At 41.3% G+C, this 9,048-nt stretch overlaps 1 protein-coding gene across 1 annotated transcript in view; it reads left to right on the top strand.

The window, feature by feature from the left end:
* Window positions 1–806: 806 nt before the first annotated feature.
* Window positions 807–9,048, top strand: part of LOC126985041 (nucleolar protein 14-like) — a 15,635-nt gene continuing 7,393 nt past the window's right edge. Inside the window, exons 1-12 of the mRNA XM_050839300.1 lie at window positions 807–1,173; window positions 1,518–1,713; window positions 1,885–2,034; window positions 2,301–2,421; window positions 2,852–3,111; window positions 3,750–3,976; window positions 4,178–4,305; window positions 4,850–5,110; window positions 5,298–5,452; window positions 5,908–6,048; window positions 6,689–6,754; window positions 7,221–7,385. Of these exons, the coding sequence (XP_050695257.1) occupies window positions 1,528–1,713; window positions 1,885–2,034; window positions 2,301–2,421; window positions 2,852–3,111; window positions 3,750–3,976; window positions 4,178–4,305; window positions 4,850–5,110; window positions 5,298–5,452; window positions 5,908–6,048; window positions 6,689–6,754; window positions 7,221–7,385 (1,860 nt within the window). The 5' untranslated portion in view covers window positions 807–1,173; window positions 1,518–1,527. The remainder of the gene's footprint in view (window positions 1,174–1,517; window positions 1,714–1,884; window positions 2,035–2,300; window positions 2,422–2,851; window positions 3,112–3,749; window positions 3,977–4,177; window positions 4,306–4,849; window positions 5,111–5,297; window positions 5,453–5,907; window positions 6,049–6,688; window positions 6,755–7,220; window positions 7,386–9,048) is intronic.

Genomic DNA, 9,048 nt, shown 5'->3' with positions numbered 1-9,048 from the left:
CTTCGTCTTCATCCTCTTCCTTTTCCTTTGTCTTGTTTTCATAATCATCTCCGTTAGTATTGCAAGCATCATCAATATCAGTCTCAGAATCCACCGGCAGGGAGGTGTTGGAGTGTGTGTAAGGTATAAAGTGTAATGTTAGTGTAGTGATATTAGAGCAGTGTATGTAAGGTAAGCTGCATGGTAATGTGTATATATATAATCACCATCATTAAAGTCATCTCATAGTTTCCTGGTTTTGTCTCTCAGGACCCGTTCGTCAAAGGAGGTGTCCGTGTGCGTAAAACAGCACATCTTGATCTTAAAAATGGCAATGTGTTTATGTAAAATTCTACAAACTCGTGTTCCTTGCAAAACGAGCATACGCAGGTAGGAGAAATTTTATTGGAAACTAAGCACTTTTAGGAGCATTTTGAGGTCGATACAGAAAACATTGAGGGTGGGGGGGACAGAAATTACGGCCCTGCCCAGTGTCTGTTGGAAGTCTGTCTTAGGTGTGTCAATAGGTCACTGGGGTCCGTGGGCCTGTCTGTCGCCTGTGTAATTGAATGGGCCAGGCTGACCGCTTGGTCCACCACGGTAATGAGAGAACGAGACCGGCTGTCCCGTGAAACCTCCTTCTGGGGCACCAACGAGACGACGACCAAGATCAAGCCGGGAGGGCATAGCGGACGGACGCAAAACAACAGTACACAAGTTTTGGACAATAAGAGAAAAAAGAATGAAAGAAAAAGGAAAACAATAGACCCAGACAGTAGACACATCAGGGGGTGCCGTTACAAAGGCAAAACTCCCGACCGACTACTACTACGGACTCTAAGCGACCCAAACAAACATCGGCGAGCCACGTGCAGGCAGCGGGCGGGAGTGTCGTGGTTGAGAGCTGGAAACGAAGAGAGGAGAATAACTAGAGGCTACACAGGAAGGAAGGTCAAGGGATAACGACCCACGAAGCGTCAGAGGTCAAAAGAAGCATCATCTTGCCGCTCGGCCTGCTGGAAGTGTCTCTGACCCCCGAGGTAGAAGAAGAATTCCACCGCCTCCATCCTTCACCCTCCCGCGGCTGTGGGTCTGAGGCCGTGGCTCCATGGCCCGCCCTGAAGCTGGCCCCTGAGGCAGTGGAGACGGCGAGGGTTCTGCAGGCCCCGGTGTGGAGGTGTTGAGGGGCGCCAGGTGGGTCTGGGGCAGAATGTTTTAGTCTTTGATTCTGTTAATGATGTGGAGAGGTGCTGGTTGTGGCTTAAAAGGCTGGGATGATACTGGCGAGAGGGTAGCCACCTCTTGGGAAGTTAACTTTCATTTAACTTAACCTAACCCAACAAAACCTCAAACAGTCACTATAGGTCTTGACTCAGAAAATTAATGTATGGTTCTTTACTAATGAGACTTTCTATACAACAAAGTGAGGTCAGTTTTTGTTGATTTAGTTAAAGATAGCAGTTAAGGTGCTGGCTATCATGTGTTTGAAGACCTTTGTACAACAGATTCCTGGATGTTATACTTTCCAATTATTCCAGGTATTGAATCATGGCAAAGAAAGGCAAGTTTAGGGGTCGGCCTGGTGGGGAGAAGGCTCCTGGTGGTAAGGTCAAAGAGAAGAAACACAACCCTTTTGAAATTCACATCAACCGAGTGAAGCATGACGTGGTGGGGAGGAAGAGCAAGCTGGACCGGGGCTTGCCAGGGGTGTCCAGGGCCAAGGCTGTCAAGAAGGTAAGCAAAACATTCCTTGTTGCATCGGAGGAATAATGGCAGATGTATGATAACATTCATAACCTCACAGGATTTTGAGTTCACCTTCAAGGAGTTTGAAAAAATGGTCAGTCTTCCTCAAATGTCATAAATGAGCTTAGAATGAAGTATTAACTATAAATCTATTTTCAGAGGGAGAAAACTTTATTACAAGAGTACAAAGTTCGCCACAAGACCAATGTGTTCATGGACAGACGTATTGGTGAGAACAACGCTCACATGGATCCGGACAAGAAGATGGCACTGCGTCTTGCTGCGGAGAAAAGGAGGCAGTTTGGGAAGGTATATTTGATTGAGACTAAAATTATTTCTGTTTATTACTTGCATGTAACGCTTGTAGCATTCATGTCAGAAGTTCTGTAAAATGTTGCTGAGGATTATATTTGACACTTATAAAATATGTTGCATTAAAGATGGCAATTAATTTATCTTTGTATATCATATTTTCAGAGTTTTAAGATGTAAATTAGCATTCAAGGAGACTGAAGTGAAAATTTTTAAACCAAGTCATGACAAACAAATAATTAGTTCTATGATTATTCCCTCAGAAATCACTGTTCAACCTGAACGACGACGAAGAGTTGACGCACGCCGGCCAGGCGCTTGACGACTCCAACCTGAACGACAAGCTTGGCCTCAGTGATGATGAAGATGATGATGTACTGGATGGTAATGTCAGCTTTTTTCTTTTAGCATGTCATCGTTTATAAATGCATATAATAATATAATCATTTTGGGGTTAAATTTCTTCCTCTTTTGAACATATCAGAAACTTTAGAGGGGTCAACTTTTCCAGAAATGTTTTGATATGTTATGAATATTTTTTAAACAAGTATTTTAAAAGAGAACTTTAGAGTAATAAGCCATGAAGCATCAGCTGTAGTTGAATGCAGTTTATCTTTCCTTAGTGATGTAATTTGTGTCCTTTTCCCAAGCTGCTTTCCATGAAGTAGTTGTACATAAACAGCTTTCTGGCTTCCTGTTTTGTACCCCTCCATTCCCTCATTTATTGTTATGAAGATTTGCATAATAATTATTTTTCAGTCTGTAATTTACATGTGGATGAGTGTAATAATACTTGACCCTCTCTTTCTCAAAGCCAAGTTTGTGAAGGAACAACATTTTGGTGGTGGTGGCCTGCTCACGAGGCGGGGCGCTGGCGATGACGAAGAAAAAGACAAGCCCAAGAGTCGAAAGGAGTGGATTGATGAGATAATTGCAGAGTCCAAGAAGAAGAAGGCAGAGTCCAAGAAAGAAAAAGAGGAACAATATGAAGCTGTCAACAAGCTCAACTCTGAACTTCAGTCTTTCATGAAACTGATGGCGAGTCAGACGATGACCAACGATGATAAGGACAATGTAAGTAATCACACATGATATGTTTAAAGCTTAGACTTTGTTGTAAAATTGTCCAAGGGTGTAAAATGTGTTGCCTAATTTTTTACCTAATTTTCTTTCCCATTCAATAACTTCTGCCTCGTGATCCCTGTCACTCGACACAAAGTTTGTCTTATTTAGTCTGAGACCGAGGCCACATGCAGCATTTCAAAGACATTTCCAACTATATATTTGTTCATCTATGTATTGCTCAGAAGCTGAAAAGAAAAGACATAAAAATTCCAGAAATTATATAAAATGATAGTTATAACAAACTGCAAGGATAAAAATGCTGATCATCAAACTGGGCTCTTCTGTTGGTTTCTACAAGCTGGACAGCCTAATAGCTTTGGTAAAGTTTGCCTATTTGAAACACCTTTCCCATTACTACCACTACTTTGAAATCTGCTTTGCATAATGCCAATCACACTGAGGTTTACCTCCGTGATAGTAGCGTAGGAGAATTTTCATGTTTGTGTCCTTGAATGCTTTAAGCTTGCTCCATACATTTTTATTCCCCCTGTTACTCTTCCTCCCGTTTATTTCTACTGTTTTTTTTTTTTTTCAAGATGTTGCATTGTACTCATTACATTGATAAATTGCTTCTGTTCCATCCTCAGGCCAAGAAAAATTGTGAGTTCAGGGATTATGACACTTTGGTCAAAGAGCTGATATTTGATCGCACGGGCAAAGCCAAAGCTGTGGAGAAGCTCAAGACACCGGAGCAGCTGATCAGTGAGGAGCGAGAGCGGCTGCTGGCCCAGGAGGCGGACAGGGTGAGGCGCATGAAGGGGGAGAAGCCCGGCACAGGAGCTAAGCCGAAGAGTGCCGATGACCTTGACGATGGGTGAGGCCAGGACGCATTGTCACAGTGTCCATAGTTTTTGTTCTTCATTGTCTCAGTCAAATTTTTACACTGAGACCATTTTATGCAGATGGTGCTTTCTGAATGCTGTCAAAGAATTGTTTCTGTGTCTTAAATTTTTCCCGATATCTATGTTCCAAGCAGATTAATATTACTTTATTTATTGCTATTATTGTTTTGCAGGTTTACTCTGAGTCAAGACAAGAGATTCCACGTCAGTTATAAAGACGGTGAAATGCTTTCCCACACGGACCCCGAGGAGGGAGGCGAGGAAGAGGAAGACACGGGGAAGGCAAGCGATGCCAGTGAAGGTGTGTTGAGATGCCAAGTACTTATGAGTTAAGAGCATACAAAACACTGCTAGGTACATTTTAGAAAGAAAGAAAAAAAAATAATAAAATAACTATAGACATGGTACATATAAACAATTAGTACTTAATAAATGATTGAATTGTTTCATGGTGAGAGGAGCAAAATGAGGAGTGAGGGAATATGTATAAGAGAGAATAGAGAGTAAGGAGGCCAGGCTTATTTTATGTTGCAAATGAATCATGAAAATGCATCGTTTAGGTTAACTACATATTTTTTTTCAGTGGGAGAAACTCATTACAAATTATATATGATATTATATTACATAATAAAGAAGTGTACATCCCATATAACTCAATCATGCTTTTTACTGTCCTGTTTTGAAAAGCTTGGTTGAATATGTCTAGTAATAATACATTTTTAATCACCTCCACAGTGAAATGAAGGGACAGGTAATTTCTGATTAGTTGATGGTTAGAAGTGTAATGATTTGGTGGGGTAAAATTCCTGAGTGACTATTGATTGCACTATTTTTTTTTTTTACAGAGGAAGAAGATAAGGAAGAGGATGAAGAGGAGGATAAAGAAGACCAAGAACTCAGTGGAGATGAAGAAGACAATGAAAAGGAATCTGATGATGAAAGTGACAGATATTCAGACATTTTGGAGGCAAGTGATAGTGAGGATGACGACGCTGTTGGGGAAGAGGAAGAGAAGAAAGAAAAAATCTCAAAAAGCAAAAAAGAAAATACTGACAAAAAGGAAATGATGGCAGCAGCAAAAAAAGAAATTCCATACACATTTGAAGGTATGTACTGTAAATTATGGTGCTCACAAGTTGAGGGATCCCATCTTGAGGTACTTGGGTGGGAAGGTGCCCTGCATGGAGACTTCCTCAGAGGCAACCCTGGGAATGGTATTATCAGGTGGTTGAAGCAGGGTATGCCTCTGTTGATTAATTGATACATGTATGTTAATTAAATTACTTTTTTCAGTACCCCAAGACTATGATGCATTCTGGGCATTGTTGGAGAATCATTCCCCCAAAGAAGTGAGTCTCATCCTGGAGAGAATGATCACCTGCAACCACCCAAGTCTTGGAGGCAAGAACAAAGAGAAGTGTGATGACATCTTTGCCTACGTCCTCCAGGTATTGTGTTGGCACAGTGGCAGTGATGGATGGTTCTTAGTAGTCTGTTGCATCGGCATGTTCCCCTCAGTCAGGTGTCATTTCATTAGTGTACTCATGCTTTCTTGATCTTAAAAAATTCTTTCTCTATTTCTGGTGCTAAAAGGTGTATAATTCTCTGTTGGGTGTTGGAAGCTTGTGGACGGGGTATATATGCTTTCCAATTCATGTGCTCCATCCCCATTTGTACTTCTATAAGGGGAAAATAGTCTTAAAAATTGAAAAACTGAACCAAGGTATGGAGTGAGTGAGTGGTCGTGGTCCGGAGTGGATGTGTGTTGTGTTTAGCTCCACGCAGAAAATGTCAACATGGCTGTCAGGGCCAAGGGACTGGGGGATTTGTGTTATGTTTTGTTATGTTAGATAATACTCTGCCTAGGAATATCTGATGAGTTAGCTGTTACTGACTCCTACAGACTCTGCACATCCTGATGGAGGAGGACAGTGACTCCCTGGTGGCCGGCGTGTCTCCATTTCTCTACGTGGACCACCTTGTGCCCTCCCTCTACACCCTCACTCAGGTGTCAGCACCGAACTCCGCCAAAGCTCTGATGCAGGTGTGTAAAAGTGTTCCTGAAGCAAATCAAAAAGGAGGAAGGTTTGGGGGTCAGCATGAGCCAGACTAGAATGGCATTGTCATAGAAACACTTTCCCGTAGCACTAATGGGCTGGGGCCGACCACCAGGCCCCATCAAGGAAGCCTGGTGGCACTATGGGTCAAGCAAAAAAAAGAAGAAAAAAAAAATAAATAAATAAATAAAATAAATAAATTGAGATTGTTTGATGGAAAGAATAAGAAGTGGAAGTGGGCAGGTCATGTGATACAAAGAGCCGATAACAGATGGATAATTGAAGTACCAAACTGACAGGCCAGAAATCTTAGAGGTCAAGACAGACAGAAGGCATGTTCGAGATGAGTTTAGAGAATTGTCCAGAGCAGGATGAAGTGTGCTAACACCAGGCAGAAAGAGTGGAGAATATACGGAAAGTCTGTATATTCCACATATTGTGATTATGATTTATTTAATTTTTTTGTATGTGTATAAATAAGAGCGATTCATATCTGTGTGTCATCATCTTACTTGGATGGGCAGTGCAGATAGTGGTGATGATTTTCGTGTTGAAATAAGTTTAGTTTATTATTCACTTTATGTTCACTGTACTGTACAGTAAGACGTTTTGTTTCTGTGTCTCCAGGTGATTGAGGAGAAGCACGAGGACTGCTCCAAGGCAAAGTTCCGGAGATACCCGACGGCGAGCACGGTGAGTCAGTTGATGCAGCAAACAGCATATCTTGTAATGGGTGTCGGGTATTTATGCAAAAGCCATAAGTGAAAAATGTAAAATGTCCTTTCTTGTGATCATTCTTTCTCTTATAGTGGTGGCATATACATGTAAACATAGTAACACCATCCAGTCATGTGTCAGTTTAACGTCCACGTGATGCTCATTAGAATGGGACACTGCATGATTTGGAAGTTATGTGACTGCCTCTGTCACATTACTTATAGAGTATGGAGTGTATACAGTACATGTATATACTGTTATTGTTTTTAAAGAATAGTACAGGGAGTTCAAATAATAAAACAGTAATACATAGCCTTAAGAATACATAACTTATTGAGGTTAAAAGTCCTGCTGTGTGTCCTCTTCTCAACATCAACACTGCTTTCAAAATATTGATGTTCTAGATTAAAATTAAGTTGTATTATATAGTATCTTTTTTCAGTTCATATTCTTGAAGATAGCCGGTCTGCTGTTCCCGGCATCGGATTACATCCACCCTGTGATGACGCCGGTGGTGGTGTTCCTCTGCCAGCTGCTGGGCCAGGCCAAGGTTGCCACTCGCAGGGACATCACAGCTGCATTGTTCACAGCTCATCTATTATATGAGGTAAGATTACACAGGATTTGCAGTAACCCAAAACCTCTGGTGAAATATTCATGATAAAGATGTATGACAGTATTTCTGTAAGTGTGTTATGATGATGCACATGGTTTTTCCCAAGTAACTTTTTCAAGGTGGCTCCTCTCGGGTCTACCTTCACTTTTTCCACCAAGCCACTCATTTGCCTGCATATAAATCCAGCATAAATCTATATTTAAAAAGTACATGTCACACCATGGATTCCCACTCTGTTGTCCGTGATAAACTGATGTTACATTCATTTTTACTTCCTCCTGTGCATCATTTCCAGTATTATGAAATATATATTAGCACATTCATTTATTTATTAATTTATTTATATTTGTTAAGTTGATACACAGTGCTAATTCAAGATTGTGGACTTGTAAGCACACAGATCCTTCTTATCTCTGATCCGGGGCATTAGCAGATAGATTATTTTGATCCCTTACTTAGGTTTATCTTTACCCCAATCACAGAAAACATTCAGCATTATAGAGGTTTTAAGGCATGCTGAGGTGTTGAGAAATAGCTAATTGTACTCATAGGTTCTTGCTTCTGCCCCGGGGAAAGTATATAGTTGATCATTCACAAACAGATCACTAGATCCACCATACTTTGATTTTTTTTGTAACTCTGTAACTCCTATTATCATGGGTTGTTTTCTCTCCTCCCCCACCAGTACCTCCCCTACTCCCTCTCGTCCCCTCTCCTCCCCTCTCCTTCATCCCCTCTCGTCCCATCTCCTTCGTCCCCTCTCCTTGATCCCCTCGTCCCCTCTCCTTCATCCCCTCTCGTCCCCTCTCCTTTGTCCCCTCTCGTCCCATCTCCTTCGAAGGAGAGGGGACCAAGGAGATGGGACGAGAGGGGACGAAGGACAAGTCTCATCCAGGAAACTATCGACCAATTAGCCTGACATCGATTGTTTGCAAGTTAATGGAGACTATCATTTGTGACAATATGGTGAAATTCTTCAAAGAAAATAATATAATAAATAATTTGCAACATGGCTTCCGTAGTAAACGTTCGTGTTTAACTAACTTACTTGATGAAAGCAGATCAGTAGATATCATATATCTGGATTTTCAAAAGGCATTTGATAAGGTCCCCCACCAACGATTGCTCAGCAAACTATTGGCGCACGGTATCTCAGGTAACATTCACAATTGGCTTGTGGACTGGCTCTCTGAGCGGAAACAGAGAATAGTTCTAAACGGTGTTACATCTAACTGGCTCGACGTCAGAAGCGGCGTACCTCAAGGATCAGTGCTTGGCCCCATGCTCTTCTTAATTTATGTTAATGATATCGATGATGCACTTGCAAAGTATCAAAAATTGCTAGTAAAGTAACTGCGACACTCGACGAAGAAGCTTTACAATCAGATATAGATCGACTTGCATGTTGGGCCAATCAATGGCGAATGAAATTTAACGTTGACAAATGTAAAGTGTTGCACATCGGAAAAAAATAACAATAGCGTTCGGTACGTAATGAATGGCAAACAACTTTCTGCAGTAAGTAAAGAAAAGGATCTTGGAATCACTATATCAAGCGATTTAAAGCCCGGTCAGCATTGTTCAGAGGTAGTTAAAACTGCAAACAAATTGGTTGGCTTCATCGGACGAGTCTTTAATAATAAATCGGAAAAAG

The sequence above is a fragment of the Eriocheir sinensis genome, chromosome 58 (genome assembly GCF_024679095.1).
Source record: "Eriocheir sinensis breed Jianghai 21 chromosome 58, ASM2467909v1, whole genome shotgun sequence".
Classification (NCBI taxonomy): domain Eukaryota; kingdom Metazoa; phylum Arthropoda; class Malacostraca; order Decapoda; family Varunidae; genus Eriocheir; species Eriocheir sinensis.
Note: the sequence above shows the minus strand (reverse complement) of the source record. Positions and strands in the feature narration are given on the sequence as shown.